Consider the following 20,607-nt stretch of genomic DNA (forward strand, 5'->3'; position numbering starts at 1 on the left):
TTCCCACTGAGTCCGTGTCACAACAGCCATTGTGTGAGATCGGCCAGGGAGGCTGGCACAGCGAATTACAGCCATGCCCCAGCTGTCCAAATACAACCCAGACACTCAGAGCTACTGCCTCTCACCAGGCCTCAGCAAGGCCTACACCAGTATACTCACCAGAACAATACAGTATTCCAACCATTAGCCAAAAGATATCTATATTCAGTACACAAATCACACATGCTGGCTAGAGAGTATGTGTTGCGTAGTAGGAAGCATCTTTTAAGAAGGGGAGGTCAGGGTCAGAATGTGGCAGAATAGTCACATAATGTTCCAAGCTACAGAGCATTAGTATGTGGTAGAACTATCTCCAGAGCCTAGCAGATAAGCTCTCACAGTTAAAGTACCAGACTGAGTACAAACAGCCATTTCTTTGTTGCTAGGGTGTTGTCTGTAGATCATAAAAGATCCTGTGACCTTGACCTTGTCTGTTGTTGTCTGGACTAAAGTTCCCAAATGAATACAGCACACATCCCACTTGTCTTCATGTCACACACTCAGCAGGTGACTTTTCCCCCGGGAGAATACACTCGTCCCTTCCAACACTCTTTGAAGTACTCCATCTACAGGATTGGCCACAAAATCATTTCAAGCTTTCATTTCATGAACTTGACCTTTAGGCCATAGCACAAACATTCCACTGTTTCTGATCAAAATGTCATCAGACTCCCCCATAATCCCCCAGCATTCCTCCGGCTTCCGCCCTGCAGGCCAAACATACACTCGTGACACTCTGCCACACCCCCCCCCCCCCCACCCCCCCGCCAAAAGCCACTTCGAAAACTAAACCTGATGTGAAATCATTCAATATTATTTACAATGGTTGTACAGTGGTTGCACAGTTGGGAAAGTTATTGCCTGAATTGTGGGGATGATTCGGCTGTCAGCAAACCGATTCAACATATCTTAACATACAATACAAGATGAAGATCTCCCAAAACACAGTACAGCTGTCACCATGTTTTTGGCCCATGGCTCATACTTGAAATCCTGATGTGCTTGTCAACACATTCCTCATTTAAATATGTCCACCATGCAGGTGTACCAGATTTTATTTGTTTGTATATCTATCCAATACCCCTTCTCTGTGTTCACTGAGTGGTTTATTGATAATTAATTCACATGAGTACTCTTCTAACCTGTACTTATGGGGAAAACCTCTGACCATTTATTATTGAGTTACCAACATTTATAACTGATGAATGTCATACTGTTAACCATGTATTAATGAGTTACCAACATTAATTAAGTTATGAGTTATCAACATGTGTAAGTGATAAAATGTCACCTTAATGTAAAGTATAACACTGTTGATCATTTATTGATTTATTGATTACCAACATTTATTAATGGGTTACAAGTATTTCAAACTGATGAAATGTCACCTTAATGTAAAGTGTAACACAATGAAAGACACCTAATGCAGGATTGCGCCCTCTTTTCTCTGCAATGGGAATTGCAATGACAATTCAGAATTGTGTCTCGTCCTCTGTCCCTCCCCTTGCTCAATGCAAACTACTTCTAACTGAGACAATGAATCTGTCAATCATTGTTCATTATTTTTTTATCCAGCGAATGTCTTAGTTACATGACCATGAAACTAGGACCTGTGTGGTTGAAATGCAGTTGTTATTTTGCTGAAACATGAACACAGGAATGAACCAGCCAGCAGCAACTCTGAGTTGTGAAGCCGTGTCTGTCACCGAGGGTGAGGGTGCACACTCAATTGTGTGACTGGCTATACACACTTACAAACAAATCCCCTCATTCCCCAAACAAAAGACAAGGCTGTAACGTCAAACAAGACATTTCCTAGGAAAATCATCAGAATACATGTTAGAAACTATTTTGCACACAAAGCTTTAGTTGCTTAGATCAGCTTCCAGCACTGACAGATGCTTGCTTGCAGCTCAGGCATTAGGCAGCCAATTAGCAAGCTGCAGGCTATACGTCCACAGCAAGAAACGTCCAGAACATTTTGGAAAAGCAAATTCTGACAGAAGGGCTGGGGGGGCTGGGGGGGCTGCAATCATAAGGGTTGGGGGGGGCTGCAATCTTAAGGGCTGGGGAGGCTGCAATCATAAGTAATGATTTAGCATGGTTATTTAGTGACATTTTCAAACAGAAAAAAAGCTACATATTGCACCTTTGAAATCAAGGCTGTAGTAGACCAATCTGTAACCACACTATATGAAATTTACTATAGTGATATTTTCAAGGAGAAAAACAAACATATTGCACCGTTAATGATTTATTACAGTAATGAATGTTCATAGGGGACATCAAGTAAAGTGTTCCAACATGGCTTCATTCATAATAAATAGTCATAAACTAATAATTCACATCAATTGTTTATTCATGCTTGTCTATACTATAGTAATGACAGAGATGGCATTCATGTTTAACAAAACATAACACAATAACAAACTGCAGCAAGGCTACCGGCCAGCTATAATGAAAATAGATAAATAAATAATATGTTTGAAAGGTGCGTTTCACATTGGCATCAACTTATTAATAAGTCGCTTGCTACAGGAGATACTGGCTAAATAGCTACTACCTAGCCTCATTTGGTCTTGATTTTAGATAGCTAGTGAGCAAGACCAGTGGCCCCACACAGCATATAGCTAACGTGCCCTTCTAGCTAACTGTACTATCGGTGTTTAAACGACAAGCTGTTTCAAGCTTATGACATAGCCACACTTGTGTGGAGCTAGCTAGATAGACATGTTAGCCAGTCATGACAGTATGAAAACGAGCATATATATATATATGTTATATATCATTTGATAGTTTTGACCAAATCCTGAGTAAAGATAGCAACACAAGAGAGTCGGCACCTACAGTTCAGTTGTCAAACTGGGTTTGTGATGATCATCATCAGATTCTCTGGAAGAGACTAGGAGACTATGTTGGCCTTCCTGGTGATGCACTTTCCTGGTTCCTTTAATATTTAGCCAACAGATAGCAATTTGTTCAGCTCGAGGACCAGTCCTCTGAACGGTACAAGGTTACCTGTAATGTTCCACTAGGCTCTTTCCTTGGAGCTTACTTTTTTCAGTGTACATGCTCCCATTTGGTGATATAATGTGGAAATATGGTGTGAATTTTCATTACTATGCTGATGACACTCAGCTGTACATCTCTATGAAGCCTTGAGATCTTTCACTATAGTCTCTCATTGAGAAAACTGGGATTATACTACTCTGTTTCAAACCACAGAGACATCTCATATCAGCTATGACAAGTAGATGGCTACAGTGTTGTACCAAATGATAATGTCAGAGAGACCTTGGTGTCATCCTTGACACTGAACTCACATTCAATGCACACGTCAAAAACACATCCCTTTGAGACATTGCTAAGGTCAGGAATGTTGTATCGTTTCATGACATAGAGAAATTGATTAATGCATTTATAACATCGATTACTGTAATGTGTTACTATCTGGCTCCTCCAACACAGCCATAAGAAGTCTGGAACTAGTCCAGCCACCAGACATCTGACTAGAAACAGAAAATGTGACCATATCACCCATTTTATCATCATTGCTTTGGCTGCCAGTAAAACAGCGCACAGACTTCAAGGTCTTGCTTTTAACTAAAAAGCATTGAATGGTCTTGCACCTGATTATTTAGTAGACCTGAACAAATCCTACCAACCCACTCGCAACCACATATCCAAAGATGCTGGACTACTTGTTGTCCTCCAGCCCAGCAGGGCTTTTTCATATTGAGCACCACTTCTGTGGAATAGCCTGCCTGCCCCTATGAGGCGGTCAGAGAAATTGCAATTTTTAAGTCCAACCTCAAGACTTACCTTTTTTTTTAGCTCTGCATGCAGTGGCTCATAGCAACTCTCCACTGCATAAACTTCCACCTGTCATTAATTAGATATGGTGATGTCATTGCAGTCAATGGTCAGCTTTCCAATAAAGTGTGCATGGATTTACTGTGTATGCTATAGCCCATATGGAAATAGCCAGCAACTTTTGATAGGCTATTTAAGCCACTATATGCTGAAAGCATTTTGTTTGCTTACCATGCAGGTAAATTGCCACAATGTTGCTGTAGCATGTCTAAACAAATATTGAATGGCCAATGCTACTTTTATCAACCCATAGTCTATGGGGGAAAATCTGTTCTGACTGCCCTTGACCATATAACATCAGATAATGTTTTATAAAGTGTTTTATTTGATATAAATCACAAAATAACCACAGCATTTTAAATGTGTTTCTATCAGCAGAGGACAACATTTGCAGCGCCTATTGTGACGCTTAATGATAACAACTTATATAAGACAGCAGGAGAGGAATGTGACATCACCTTCCCCCACTCCAGGCCTATATTGTAATTCGATGTGTCTGTACAAATTACTGAACTCTCATCATCCTGCATGGTTCTGTGATCTGTCTAATTTGGCTATGGGGGTCTATAAGGATGTTCACTTATATTGCCTCACTAGGCTATGTTACATAAGTGGCCATGTTACGGTACAGTTGTCATAGAGAACATAAGTACCAATTTATTTAGTCCCTTAAGTCCCTCTATCTTAGCTCACTCCTTAATATACCAACAGCAACTTGCACTCTGGTATATATCACACTGGTTAGGCTGCTTCTGAAGCCCACACTTCCAAGCTGCCTAAAAATAATTTCAAATACATAAATGAACACAACCATTTTATTATTTTCGTGATGTACTGTAAAATGGAATATGCAACATTTTGGCTACAGTAAAATACATTTTTGCAAGTTTAATCTGAACTCGCGATGCCAGAGTGGAAAATTAATGACACAAACTGCGCTCTTTATGTTGTGAGCATGGTGTTCATATAGCCTACTGCTGAAATGCACAGAATCAACTGAGAAACATTACAGTATATTGCTATGAGTTAATTAATATGCAATTTCAGATTTTTTGCCGACCCCACCAATTCAATGGTAGGGGAAACTGCCATATACTGTATATTCCATGTCTGACATTTTATGAATTGTCCATCCAAGGAAATCATTTAGAATTTCTCCAACCAAACAATAATTTTTCCTTTTCCAAATTTAAACACCTCATAGGCTACTCCTCACACAATTAATCCAGGCTGCCATTATTGTTAATTCTGAATTAACAGAAATAATAGAAATTAAATAAAATTATAAAATTGAACTACACTGGGGAACCCCCTGTAGCACTTTATAAACTCTCTCTGCTCGGTTCTTGCTTGCTCAGAGGAAGCTTTGAAACCAAAAAAATGAAACTACTCTTATAATATATCTAGTGTTTGCAAGCATTACCAGAGTTTCAAATGGACTTGTCTACGTTCTACAAGAAATTCGTCATTGCATTAGGAAAAGTCATACATTACAACGGACAATTTTGCAATTATATCTACAGTAGTAAGAGAATGATCCATATGATGTATTATACGTGTATCAGGCTTTAGCTCCATTTCAAGCTGAAAATGGAAGGTTAAAAATGCCTTTCCTTAGCATGTCAATCCTCCATATTGCATTTTTAAGGAGATTTGATAAGTTCCCCAAACAAATACAAGAGAGAGGGGGGAAGCGAGGGGGCAGGGAAGATGGAAACATCACAGTGACATCACAGCAAAATGTCCTCTTTCCTCTCATTAGTGAAGGGAGTTATCCACAGCCTCATTTAACATTGTCATTACAGGAGCCAGGGGAGGCACCTCTGTCACACATACGCACCACACACACACACACACACACACACACACACACACACACACACACACACACACACACACACACACACACACAGCCATAACCTCACTAGGGTCACGTTCAAAAGTCACCAACATGGGAAAAATGTTTTAATACATATATTACCATACAATGTAGGCTACAGTATGTGTTATCGGCTGGATGGGATTGTTGTGTAGTCTCTAATGATGACATATAAGAATTAAAGCAATGCCGCCACAACACCCACTAGCTATGTGTTTGTCGTAGGAGTCTGGCCTGTAGTCATTGGTGGCTGTAGGAATTTGGTGAGGGAAGCTGAGGATCATTAATAATTTGCGAGTGTTTGTCCTGCCACATTCCAAGGGATGTCTCCGGTCCCCCCAAAATCAGCCACTAGACAGATTAAATAGGAGGCATTTGCAAAGGGAACTTCATCAATTAACATGTTTGTGTGTGTGTGTGTGTGTGTGTGTGTGTGTGTGTGTGTGTGTGTGTGTCTGTGTCTGTGTGCATGTGTGCGTGTGCCAGCCTATGTGTTTGCATGTGTGTGTCAGTGTGTGTGTCGTGTGTCTCTATGTACGTGTGTCTACCTTTGCTCTTGATGCTTCTCTGAGCACCTGTGCACACTCATTTTACTGCAAAGCTCACTGTAAATGTGCTCATCAGCTTTAGGAGGAGGCAGTAAATGTGTCACTTTTCAGAATATCATTCTGGGGCTCTGGCTGCCTCTACAGCATCTGTGCACTTACACTGCTACATTCCACAGATGAATAGCCTGCTCCTGCCACTCAGCTGGCCTTCTAAAACTCTCATTGACAATAAGCTTTTCTACTTACTCAAGCCTTTCAACATACTGTAGGTTAACTGTAAATGTGTCAGATGTGACGATAGAATTCAGGAGGAATGGGGAGGGAAACAACATTTATATTGCATTTACAACACAGTGTTGGGATCCCAGCACACCTGGATGCACACGTGCTAAGGCACATCTAGTTGGCACAGATCTAGGTCAGTGTGCCGATATCTAGTCACGGTGGGTAGTGGACCTGGGGGGGTTGGTGGTCTGGCCATGAAGGGGGGTGTGTCTGTGCAGTGAGGGATATCCCCCCCTGATACGGAACACCGGTAATCCCATTAGCTGTGTCTCGCTCTAATCCTCTTTATTCCATTAACACACCACTGGACTGCGCTTTACCTCTCTTTCCCCAGAAACACACAAGGACAAGTGTAACACCCCTCTTTGTTCTCAACCCTCCTCTCATACAGAGCCTTGTTGATCAATGCTGAGACCCCCTAATCCCAGATTTAAAACACTGCATCTTTAAAACAGATCGCTGGGTTCACATTATCATATTCTGCTCATGTCTGTTTCACAAAGCTGTATCACAGGAGACAACATACTGAACAAGTGCCAAGTGACTCTGACTTGAGCATTAACATGGTTCTACTGCTCTAATATTTCTAGAAGCTTTATGTCAAAATCTATGTAGTAGGTTGAGATTCTTCTGGCTTAAAACAATGTAATCATTCAGCATCAGCTGCAGTATGGATTCACTAGTGTTATGTATGGCCAGATGTTGCATTTCTTCTAACATGTTTCAGATCTTCTTTTTGCTCTAAAATCCCTTGTATGACACAAGGGCAGTGAGGGTATAATCAGTGCAGCTGTTTCATACACAAAAGCTCAAAGAAAGATGATGAGGATAACAGGTAGCCTAAAATGATAAGAAAGTGAAGGTGTGGGGATGTGACTATTTTGTGTGGATGTAGATGGTCGGTCTGTAGGTGTGAGGAGTCTTACCTGCGCTCCTTTGGCAGGGAAACAGTGGCACGTGGTACAGTCCCGTCCCCCGCACTCTCCAGACTGCTCGCCCTGCAAGTCACAACCACATAGTTAGAATCACTATTACACACATTACAGAGTCAGAGTCACAAACGATCACTCCATTAGCCTCTCCCTGGAACTCCCAAGCTTACAACCACATATAATCAGAATAATAATAGCCATAAAACATATGTCTAAATAGGTTTACAATGCATTGTTGCCCTCAGACATAAGATGTCAATGCGTAGTCACTGTACTGCAGGGGTGACTGGTGGAGGTAGAAATCGGAAAACAGGCTCATTATAATGCTTGGAATGGAATGAGGAATGGTATCAAACACATGGAATGGAATGGGGAATGGTACTGTATCAAACACACATGTTTGATACCAATCCTAATTCCATTGCATTTATTACAATGTGCCCATCCTACCTCGACCAGCTTCCACTGTTGTACTAGTGAGACAGAAGTAACTTTAAATCCCCTTGTTTCATGACACAGCAGCATCATTAAGCCCCACATGATAAACATTTAAATGGAATAAAGGCTGGAGTTACTGGTTCATAGCCTACTGTATATAGGGCATGTTGTGCTTTCAGACAGCCTACATTTCCTCAGTAAACACAAAGTGTTGTGGCTTTGGGGAATGAAAGAATCTGCTGCTGAGTCAGACAATAATCCCAGTTATGAGTGACACATTAGTTTATAGCTCACAGCAATCCTGACTGATTGATAATGAGTAACAGCCCATGGGCCTGGCCTGAGGTTTGTGCTGCCGTCTGACCTTTGGCACGTGCTCAGTCAGTGACAAAGCAGGTGGTACCCCCCCCCACACACCATACCCCAAGGAGGCAAAACAGGAGACAGGCAGGTATGTAAACATGGCGGGAGAGAGACAAGCATCACAGTAAAATGTGTCTTGCCATTTGGAGGCACTAGGGTGTGCAGCAGGGATGTGTGGAGGGAGGGGAGACAGTATATCAGATAAACTCAGTGACAATCAGGCTCCATTCTCCTGACAGTAATCTCCCCCCCTGCCTACTCAAGACTACAGGGACAGGCACAGCTGTACCACCTCTACACTATGCACAACCTTAGATCCAATCACACCTTAGCCTGCCATAACTTACAATATACGCTGACAAGCAAATAGCTCACCAACCAACACAAAGACAGCTAGCCAGTCCTCACCGCCATGTGACACAGTGATGGATCACTACACTCATGTACTAATTACCGTACACAACACAGTGACGCACAACACTTCCATCCAAACCACATTATAATCTAAGGATTACAACAGAGTGCAGTAAAAATGGACTGAATCAAGTATGAGATGAGATACCTATATAAAAACACTGTGATTGAACACACGTTACACATGCACACTGCATCTTGTTGCTTGACTCCAAGTAGTGTTGGCACGTCAGCGAGAGTTGTGTTCAATGATGAGTATGGAGCAGGGAGAACAGCCCCCGGCCCAGCCCTCTGATTACCTCAACAATTAGAAAAGTCAGTCTGAGAAGCACCTCAACACACTGCCAACAACAACGCAGGGAGGACAAAGCAGATGAAAGCCCTGATCCTCCAGCATAAGTGTGTGTACAGTACATACAGTACATAGAAACACACACACACGCACACGCACACACACACACACACACACACACACACACACACACATAAATACACACAAATACACTAACTCCCAGTTCCTTTGACTTCATAAACGTTTCAATGCATCTTGCAGATGTTTCAAAGAGATAGTGGTTTATCGAGGATCTAATGATTGAAGTGCTCTCAGTGACATCACCTGTGTGGGTTTGCAGATGTGAAGGCTGATTGGCTGCCTCCCTGATCAGTGTTCCCGCATGCCTCGTTCTCAAAGCGAGTCACGTGACAGATTAGAGGTCTGTGATAAGAGGGTGAAAGCATGAGTGACAGCCATGCTTCCACTATCACACGTACAAACACACACACACAGACACACACACACACACACACACACACACACACACAGACACACACATACACACTGTGGTGGAAGTCTAGGATTTACCACTCTGTACTTTAGCTCTTCGGAGGTAAGAATCAAGAAACAAGTCCTGAGTAGCCACAATATATGAGTCCGGTATTTATTGCTTGCAAACAAGAGACAAGAGCGTAACAGCAGCCCAGCGTAGATCCGGGGGTCCGTTCAGCGCAAGTCTAAAGAGACAATTATCAGGTTTGTCTTTTATACAGTTTGAACATAATGGGAGTCGCCGCCAAATCTATCGGCTGATGGATGTGCTTACGTGAGAAAGGGCGGGAGAGAATGAACAATGGAGAGACTCTCTTACTGATCAATCAGCACTTTCTTACTGATTAATCGCCGTTCAACATTTCACACCTATCGGCAGGAATGCGCCTGTCCCCCCATTATTGCTCTCTCTCACCACTCCCTCAGAGATCACCGCTGTTCATATGGTAAATCATGCAGTGCTTCTTAGAACAATGGCTATAGAACTTTAGAGGTGTGGCAAGAGAAAACGTAATCACAGTAGTTACACAAGTTGTATCAGTCATATGCAAGTGTATAACCTGAAAATAGTTCTATGAATGTATTTTCCATAACAACACACAGACACATGCGTGCACACACACACACACACACACACACACACACACACACACACACACACACACACACACACACACACATTCACACAGCGTGTTCTAAGTGTGTACAGACAACTGTAAGTCCCATACTTAGGTATTACTGTACATGTCAACAGGGTTGGTAGATAAAAGGTTATACAGCGGAGATATGAAAACCCATAAGCAATGACTACTAACCACTTCCAGCATATGGTAAGCCCCAAGTTAAGACAAACCACTGTTACACCTAAACAGGTAGAGACCACATGTGCTGTGTATAGCTGCTGCATTCAATTGGAACACCACAGCGGTCCATTTCACATATTAGCAACATATTATAAAAGTGGTCTTAGATCACACATTTGATCAGAATCAAATGCTGCATTGACACCTGAAACAAACGAGTATGAAGAGGCCACATAAATAATCCACTTGGGACATTGCCACAGAGGCACTGAAGACAGTTCATGATTAATGTTGACCAACACAGTGGAAAGACGAGAAAATACACACTGCAGAGAACAATGCCATCAGCACTGAAAGGTCAGACATATAACCACAGAGTGGCAGTCTGTAACTCTGTACTGCAGCAAAAAGAAAAGGCATTATAATACACTTATCATCTTTCCTAGATGATTGGCATTCCTGTGTTTCAGGAGGGTATTGACAGTCTGTTCGAATGGGGATAAAGACAGAGCAGCAGCTTCCCTCTGACAGAAACCCCCTTTAACTGCCTCTCATTTAGCCAAGAAAGTGCTGATTATGGAATGGTGTGTGAGTGCCCACATTCAGAGCTGTTTTGTGAGAGTTTTTCATAGGCAGAAAAAAACCTCTAGAAAATGTGCCTAACACCATTAACTAAAGTACAGTATGGATGTGTGTGTGTGTGTGTGTGTGTGTGTGTGTGTGTGTGTGTGTGTGTGTGTGTGTGTGTGTGTGTGTGTGTGTGTGTGTGTGTGTGTGTGTGTGTGTGTGTGTGTGAGTGTGTGTGTGTGTGTGTGTGTGTGTGTGTGTGTGTGTGTGTGTGTGTGTGTGTGTGTGTGTGTGTGTGTGTGTGTGTGCATGAGAGTGTGTGTGATTGACAGAGGCAGCTATATTGTGACACCTGGTAATTTCTCTCAGGTTTACAACCTCCTCACCTCACTCACCCTGTGTCCCATCTCCAGAGTAGAATAGTATTCATATTCACACACACTCACACAGAAGCATGATAACGCTTCACTATGTATTTGTCTTGTCTTGTGAGCTGAACATCTGCCCTCACTCCTCTATCACTTTCTCCCAGTCACTGCTCTCCTGTCTCTCCTCTTCAGATTATTCTCCTCCCAACTCTTCACTCTATTCTGTACCTCTTCATCTCCTCCCATTCCTACTCCTGTCTCACTCCTACAGCTCTAACCACTGTTATGCCCAGAGGGACTCCCATGTGATATTTATGTTGACGGGGGTTGCCACATTCCGGTAGGGTTGTGTAAACCCAGCGCCAGCCAGGCATGCAGACCAGGCACATTTATCTCTTGTTTGATATCGGATTAGCCTCCACTCTCACTGCTTGGTTTTCATATGCAAAAAAAGAATGTGCATATCCATGGTTATCTCAAATCAGAAGTAATGTTCTGTATCCATCTCTGTCTCAGAGATCAATCATAGTCTTCCTTAGATGTTGGGAGATACTGTCAGGAAAGCTCTGGTATATTTGTGTTAATTAAAAAATACCTATACACCATTGCTCTGATTAAGGTCCCAAAACCCTGATACACCCTAAAAACATAAAACAATAGGTGATATGCAAATTTCCCCAGGAAACACTCTCCTTATCCAACCCATGTGAGATGTGGAGACAATTATATGACAAGCAAGGGGTGATGGGATATCTTCTCATCTCATATCCCCTTACAACAGGACAGATGAGGTGCAAGGTTGGTACATGAATCAACTTAATTTGACAATTCATGTAATGTAAGTACTCTACATGTAAACAAGCAAACCCCTCACTGACTGACATGAAAACTGGTGAAAAATAATGAGTAAACATACTGTATGCAGTATAAACTGAAAAAAAGTTTGTATAAATTCTTGAAAGATGACACAATGGAGATATACAACAAGACATGTGCTATTGCTACAATAAAGTAACAATAAAGCCACTAACATTTTGGCAGAAAACTACCTTTGGCAGAATCCATTTTAATTAACCAATGGCCTCAAAGCAGGATTGCGACCTTCTTTTCTAAATAAATCAGCCAGCCTGCACCTCACCAATCCAGTTGTGAGTTTCCTGTCTTTATGAGGTTGTCTAGATTAGACCACCCAAACGGCAATGCTACACTGGGATGCAGTGTGCGTAGTACACTGTACCCATCAGCGCAGTAATTTAATCTGCTACAAACGTGAACAGTTACACAGGTGGATGCAGAATAAATAGCCCTCCCAGTCTGTTTCTGCAAGGAATTCCTGACATAGAACTTGTTGTTTTATGTTGAGAGTCCTGTCAAGTGTGAATAACTTTGAGTTAGGCTTTGTCATTTACCTCCAAAAATAAACATGGACTGCCCAACTCGAAGTTATCATCTTGTGTTTTTAAACAGGTACTGCTATTGTATGCATGTACGACTACTATAAATGTTTCTATTACATTACCATACTATGAAGATGAATGAATTGGATTTTAAGCGTCCAAAAAGCAATGAAACTTGTCATTTCAGGCAATTTGTATGGGGTTTACACGCATGGATCTGAGAAAAAAATATACCATTTTGCGTTGCTTCTGAGGAAGCATTTTGTCTTTTTTTAGTTCTATACTCCAACATTTACAAGGGATTCAGTCCCTTTAATTCAATGTTTTCTTTTTTTCAGATTGGTTTCACTATTTAGAAATTACAAACTTTTTATACATAGTCCCCCTATTTCAGGGCACCAAAAGTATTGGAAAATTGGCTTAACAGGTGTTTCTGGTTAGTCAGGTATGTCATTTGTCACATAATTTGTGTAGGCATAAGACAGCTGTCAATGTCTAGTATTGATTCTTGGCTTTGCATTTGCCTTTGGAGTCTGCTATTGGTGTCTCTCAACATGAGGACCAAAGAGACATCAATGAAAGTCAAGGAAGCCAACATGAGGCTAAAATATCTGTCAGAAACACTGTAAAAAGTATTGTGCTTGCTCTACATAAAAGAGTGAGGAAACTATTTGCATCAGCTTTTTAAGTATTACCAACAAGTCAGAGTTTTATGTATGATATACTTTTAGTGTAAAACCTTTATTTATCAGTTCCAGTGTGATAATTTGATTTACTTAATTGTTCTAGTCCAGAACTGTACTCGACCCTACAGCCCACAAATCTACCGGCCCATCCACCGGCACCGCAGCCCACAGATCAACTGGCCCACCGGGAGTTCTCCCGGTGCTCCAGATGGCCAATCTGTTACTGCAGCATACCACCTAATTGGTGAAATATGGTGGAGGGGGTGTTATAGCTTGGGCATGTATGGCTTCCACTGGAACTGGCTCACTTGTCTTCATGATGTCTGCTGACGGCAGCAGCAGGATGAATTCTGAAGTGTACAGAAAATCTTGTCAACCCAAGTGCAAGCAAATGCCTCCAAACTCATTGGACGGCACTTCATCATACAGCAGGACAATGACCCAAAACATTCTGCCATAGCAACTAGGGAGTTTTTCAGGGCCAAAAAGTGGAAAGTTGTTGAAGAGCCAAGTCAATCTCCAGATTTCAATCCTATTGAAAATGCATTTCATTTGCTGAAGAGGAGACTTAAAGCAAAACGTCCTCAAAACAAACTGAAGATGGCTGCCGTATAGGCCTGGCAAGGCAACACCAGGGAAGATAACCAGTGTCTGGTGGGGTCAATGGGTCGCATACTTCAGGCAGTTATTTGGGTACCCTGAAATAGGGGGACTACATACAAAGTGTTGTAATTTCTGAATGGTGAAATTAATATGCACACAAATACCAACCAATAAAAGATGAGAATCTCTACTTTAACCTCATAGTAACTGCTTGATTTTGAAAAAATGCTTCACTGTCCCATTTCTTACACAGGGCACTGTATTTCATTTGTACAATAACTTGTTCTGTAAGAGCATGCTCCCTATACACAGTCAGTGGTGACGTTTCAGCAAAACCTGTGGCATAATCATTGGCACTAAAATTCATAATCATAACTTGGATGGAGGGTCTGGGAGAAATTGGTAGATTGACAAAGACCTTTTTTGTGCTGGCTGCTCTTTTTGCAGCATGTTTTTCATTTAGTAATACGTGCCATAGAATGTAAAGCTATTTGTGACAATGTCTATACAGATCTTTCCATGATCAGTCTGGTGCGCCCATAGGCCTATATCACCAATACTGTGCTATGGGGAAACATTCAATTACATTATTTTATTCGTTCAAGATTTTAATGAAAAATCTAGATTTAGGCTACTGGTGACAGTTGTTCTCTATGACAACTGTAGCAATGACAGCCTTGATGACCTGTCTTGTAGCATGTGGAACCAATCTTCAGATATGAAGATAAGAGAGAAAAACCTGTGAAAAAAAACCCACAATAAAATAGATCCTATTTTGAGATTCATGGGCAACCCCATTGCTTTCTATGGGACTGTTCCTTATGTTACAAAACCATGTTACAAAACCAAGTCAAAAGTTTGGACACACCTTGCCAAGAGTGTGCAAAGCTGTCATCAAAGCAAAAGGTGGCCACTTTGAAGAATCTAAAATATAAAACATATTCTGGTTTGTTTAACACATTTTTGTTTACTACATAATGCCATATGTGTTCCTTCATAGTTTTGATGTCTTCAATATGAATCTACAATGTAGAAAATAATAAAAATAAAGAAAAACCATTGAATGAGACTCTTTTTTTTGACTGGTACTGTAAATCATTATTTACTGTTGTTAGAAGTCACTTTTAGAATAATGTATATGCACTGTTAAGTTTGCACAGCTGGGGGTAAAGCACCTGTTTCATTTCATGTGAAATGTGAGTTGCTCAGCTGGCTGGCCAACTGAACAATCTATGCTGGTTTTCATCTACATTTCAAACTAAATAACGGTTGCACCTTCAACCACCAAAGTCCTTTGCTAGTTTCAAGGTGTAACGTATGTAACTAAGAAATTCGCTGGAGAAAAACATGAAAATAATTGACAGATGTATTGTTTCAGTCAGAGTAGTCTACACATTGTAAACAAGGAAACGATATGACAGGACATTTTAGCCAGGCTACTTTTGATCTATTCCATGACCATTTGCGAGATAGACGGACTTACGCTATCAGAAAATAAAGCATACTTAAAGCAATGTTTTCGGATTGTTCTCGGATTTGTTGTGTAACCGTATAAACGTATAAAAGCAATAATGCCCTCGAGGCCGTGATGACCCTAACCCTAACTTGGTAGGGGTTTGCCGCCACCCTGCTGCGCGTCATGCCTAACAACTCCCCCTACTTGTGATATATATTGATGATAAATCACGGCCTATCTGGCATTATTGCTTAAATAATACATGAAAGGACATGTGTTATGATATTTTTATCATGGATGTGATGTGGTCGTAGTGCAAATTAAGGTGTTCTCTGGTCATTAGTTATAGTAATAAAGATTAAAAGGTTCATGCTTGTGCAACGGTAGCATGGCAGTAACGCTACGGCAGTAACGCTACGGCAGTAAAGAGTCAACTTCACTTTTTCACACCTTTTATTAGAGGTATTTCACCATGGCAAACAACCAACATTTTGCTCATTGTTGAGCATTCTATAGGATACAATCTCTCTTTTCAAAGTGAGTATTTCATGGGTCTGTAATGGGCAGCTAATTACAATATGGGCCAGGAGTGGGGAAAGGTGAGCGAATATGTCATCAACTTTGGGCTGATATCACAGCCATCTTCTGCTGTCCTATATAGTCTACTGTAGGATACTTTCCTATTCAGTCTCAATCCCATTGAAACAAAATCCTTACTCCTGTCTCGCATGACAATTCCTAACTTTATTCTGTAATCCGACTTGCTCTTATGTCAAATTGCACTAAAACATTTCCCCTGTGCTGTCGTGTATTGGTTGCTGCCTGCACATGCTGTGTAGAGCCTATGAGAGAATGCATGATGACGGTATGAGAGTAGATAAGGATATTTGAAAAACACAAGTTGGTCCCATTGTTTTGACCTTGTTAAGATAACCTGATATTTAAACCATGTCCACTCTTCATCTCTGTAATTCATGAGCTGATCTGCTATAATAAACTTGATTTTGCCAAATCAAGGCAGATCTCTGCCATCACAAACTATTCTCTATCTCATTGGTATTTTAGTGATTATTCGGAGGGAACACCAATAATGGTCGCACTGTCAGTAATTAATACCAACAGAAGGATGGATCTCAATGATGGATGGAAGAACGAGATCCAATGACCCATCCGCTGGCCCACGGCCCACAAATCCACTGGCCTACCAGGAATTCTCCCGGTGCTCCAGATGGCCAGTCCGCTACTGCCCTTGAGTGTGTTATTGCTTTTGTACAACTAGAGTGTGTTATTGCTATTTACACCGACAGCAACAATTCTGACAACAAGCAATGGCCTAGTGGGTTTTCTTCATTATATATTGTATTGGTTTGTACCTTACGCCTATAAAAGTAGTTCATAAAACTATTACTGTAGTTAGGGACACAGGTTTGTAGTTCTGGAACATATGAAATATCCGTAGATAGGTATGCATGTTGGTTGATAGTTCTGGAACGCATGGTCTAATATGATTGGCAGTGGCATTGGCATGGCAAGTAGACAAATATCTACAGTACCTGGCTGGCTTAACAGCTACATAGCCAGTTTGTTTTTCTGAGGTGTGTAGCAGCATGAGGATGACAAAAACAAAACAAAAAAATCAATTATTGTCCATTGTCTTACGTCAGGTGTCGTCATTCTAGTGCGATGCTGCTTCGCCTGAACTACCTGTTGTATAAATCATGAAACGATTCTTGATTTTGATTGAAGACTTTCCAAATTCGCAGAAATACCGTGCCGTGACACCAGAAAATCAATCCTTCGGCCATTGCTTTCAGTTAGCATTACAACCTACTATCAACACTCAAGTAAAACCTTTGGCTTTTATCGGAACTGGCTACTTTTAGAGGAACTTATATGCTCTGTTTTGTATACACAGAAGTAAGATGAGTACCCAATTGGTTTCGTAGGAAAGGTGACTGCCTAAACCAGCTGGCTAGCTAACCAATCTATGCTCGTTTTCATCCTCATTGCCAAATGTAATAAATACTGCACACGCTACTTCAAAACTCCTTTGCTAGTCATACAATCATGTAATTAAGAAATTCGCTGGAAAGAAATTTAAAAATCACTTATGGATTTATTGTTTTGTTGAATAGTCGTGACTAGGCTGAAAAGTCTGAGTGTCCCATTGTAACCATGGTAATGATTTGACAGCACATATTTTAGCCGGGCTACTTTTTATCCTTCCCATAGTTGCTTGCAAGTTATCAGACAGAACAGTTTGAATGGAGTCGCAAATCTGTCGTAAGACAATGATTATTGTCAGAATCCTTCCACTGATCTAGCAAAGTTTTCATTATTGAAAAACATGTTTTAAAAAAGCTACAATATCCTGAAGAGTGTTTATGGCGTAGCCTGTGTATACATTTTGCACGTGAAAGTGATGAGGTAGCTGTGCTGATATTGTGGATATTGGAATGGCTGGAATGCTTCTCGGCCAATAACAATGCTTGATTTGATCAACCTGTTGTATAACATTGTATACAATGGTCTATCAACTCTGTATCAAGGACATTGATTTCACAAGTGTGGTGTAGCAGGGTTGTAAATCTTCAATGTGTAACTCTGTAATGCGTAATTACTGTATCAGACATTTCCCAGGTAGAAAGAAACCAATCACTCACCCCCATTACTGTCCGTCCAGCAACGAACATCATCACAAGCCACCTGTGGAGGAGAACATGTTTTTAGGGCATGCTTTTCTGTTGATGGTCATAAGTGATGTATCATAAGTGATGAAAAGAAGAATAACAGACAAAAAAGCTAAATTCCTGGGACTTATTTTGCACATTATGTTTAGATCTTATTCCTTTCGTATTAAATCTCTATTTATCTCTGTTACTGTAGTTAAAATGCTTTCTCTCGCTTGTGCTTGTGTCACTGTATGCATTTCAGACAACCAGTTAAAAAATAAAGTATTAGCCACGTTTTTCCATACATAAAGTTCTTATGGAAGTAGGAGTAGGCAGTCCACAAGGAAAATGACTTGTGTCTGACTGGTACAGTAGGAAAGAGAGCATTGATGATACTGGAAGAGAATATGTGTGTTGGGAATCTCACCACAGATGAAGATTGATCCAGGTGGTGGAACAGGTAGAGAGTGTCATCTCCGCCACTCAGGGCGCGACCCGCCTCCAGACAAGCCCCTCACGTCCGCCTTCCCTCTGACTGGCACACAGCCGGTAATGTGACTCCGCCTCTCGACCTCTCCTGAGATGCAGACACACATGATAAGAGATTCTCGATTAGAAGCTAGACACAATGACGGGTCAATGAGGATCTGGGTCAATTATATTTGAACTTAGTCAATTCAGAAAAGAAGGAGAAAGTCATTTCATTCCTTGAATTGGAAATCTGTATTATTTCAATTCACCTCCTTAATTTACTGAATGGAAAATTAAGATGAACTGAACCTAGTATTAAGGGGTGGTGAAGGAATGGAAAGAACAATCAATACAGACAGATTGTCAGACACACTCACTCAGAACATTGTCATGACAAATGTCTGTGACCTGATGGACTGTAAAATATTGGATGTTGCAAATTATCATTCCATGGCAGTTTTGATGGTACAAGCTAAGATAGGGTTTATTATTACAAACATCAAATCAGTGAAGTCACTAATTAATGGATCACATCAAGAGGTAGACTGATCTTCAAAAAATGATCAAAGAAAATATACAATGGTTAATGGTTGAGCCTAACAATATGTAAACCACAAGCCTAGCTCCTAAAATTACAACCTAGTGGTGGTGGTGGAGGTATGATGATGGTGTCTCTACACATCTTCACAGGTAACCACACATTTCTCTTTCTCTCTCTGTCTGTCACTCTCTCTCCCTCTGTATCTCTCTCTCTCTGTCTCACTCTCTTCCTTTTTTATATAACTAATTCTTTCTTTCTTTCTCCCTCACTCTCTCTGAAAGATTATCTAGCTTACATCACTCTCTCCATAAGACTTTATTCTTTTTTTCATTGTTTTTTTGTTCCCCTTACCTCTCTCTCTCTACCTCTCTACCACTCTTTCTACCTCCCTCCCTAGTGGTTCATCATCATCATCATCATCATCATCATCATTATTGTTAATTGCATGGTTAATTACATGGTCAACTCGCAGTTTTGTAGTTCCACTACCTGTAGCTCAACTATTAGTTTAACTACATTTTGCAGTAGCTTGGTGGTAGTTAAACTAAATTCAAATGTTAGTAGGCTACTGCTTTCAGTAGTTTATTACTTTTTTGCGATGTACTGAAGTGGTGTAGTGAGCTACTGTCATTACTCACTACATTTTTCACACAAACAAAAAAAGAAATAGGAATTCAACTATAATTCCAGGCCCTTGAACTTCAAATTTCCCTACTATTGCTTTCCGTCTTTTTTTCCCAGAGCGTCTCAATCACAAGCCTTCTGTCATATGAATGATAAGGTACACGATTTGATACATTAATTAATCAAAACTGTGTAGATTATTCAATTAAACAAATGCATACAGTTCTAGGCATAGTCTAGAGCATGCACGATCCGTGCATATTTCGGCAGAGTTCCACTAACTTAAATTGCAGGCAACCTAGGTGACAATAATGCGAATATTAATGAATATGACTATGCAGGTGCGTAAAGTTCAAATGCTACAAATATACCTGTAAATGCCGGTCAAGCCATAGCACAACTGGACAAATAGTAAACAATTATCCATTATGTCCCAACTGGAGACAGATAATCTTCAAACCCCAGTAGTTTCATTATAAGCAATAGGTGTTGCTATGCAATAAAAAGGCTTACCCAAGACTTCATCCAATGTGCCGAACCCCGCTGACGGAATGTCGTACAAGTTCAAGTCCCACCGTGACAGTTCTTTCGCGTACACTTGTTCCTTAAAATTAAAAACCATCACCGTTACACCAAAATAATTGCGTGTGTAAACAACCTAACGATATAATAATCGTTGTATATCCTATAGCTTCATGTTATTGAAGAAAATAAAACAACAAAAAGTTGAACCAACAAGCTGTAAAACTTAACAGAAACACACCAGACCTCAAGTGCTAAAGAATCGAGTTTATCACTGCGCTCGGCAATTACCGTAACATA

At 40.8% G+C, this 20,607-nt stretch overlaps 1 protein-coding gene across 1 annotated transcript in view; it reads right to left on the reverse strand.

The window, feature by feature from the left end:
• col4a4 (collagen, type IV, alpha 4) overlaps nucleotides 1-20,538 on the reverse strand; it is a 41,868-nt gene extending 21,330 nt beyond the window's left edge. The window contains exons 1-4 of the mRNA XM_083695388.1: nucleotides 20,299-20,538; nucleotides 18,577-18,726; nucleotides 18,141-18,183; nucleotides 7,551-7,622 (exon numbers count right to left, since the gene is read on the reverse strand). Of these exons, the coding sequence (XP_083551514.1) occupies nucleotides 7,551-7,622; nucleotides 18,141-18,183; nucleotides 18,577-18,623 (162 nt within the window). The 5' untranslated portion in view covers nucleotides 18,624-18,726; nucleotides 20,299-20,538. The remainder of the gene's footprint in view (nucleotides 1-7,550; nucleotides 7,623-18,140; nucleotides 18,184-18,576; nucleotides 18,727-20,298) is intronic.
• Between the last annotated feature and the right edge of the window lie 69 nt (nucleotides 20,539-20,607).

Source organism: Argentina silus, assembly GCF_951799395.1.
Source record: "Argentina silus genome assembly, chromosome: X".
Lineage (NCBI taxonomy): Eukaryota > Metazoa > Chordata > Actinopteri > Argentiniformes > Argentinidae > Argentina > Argentina silus.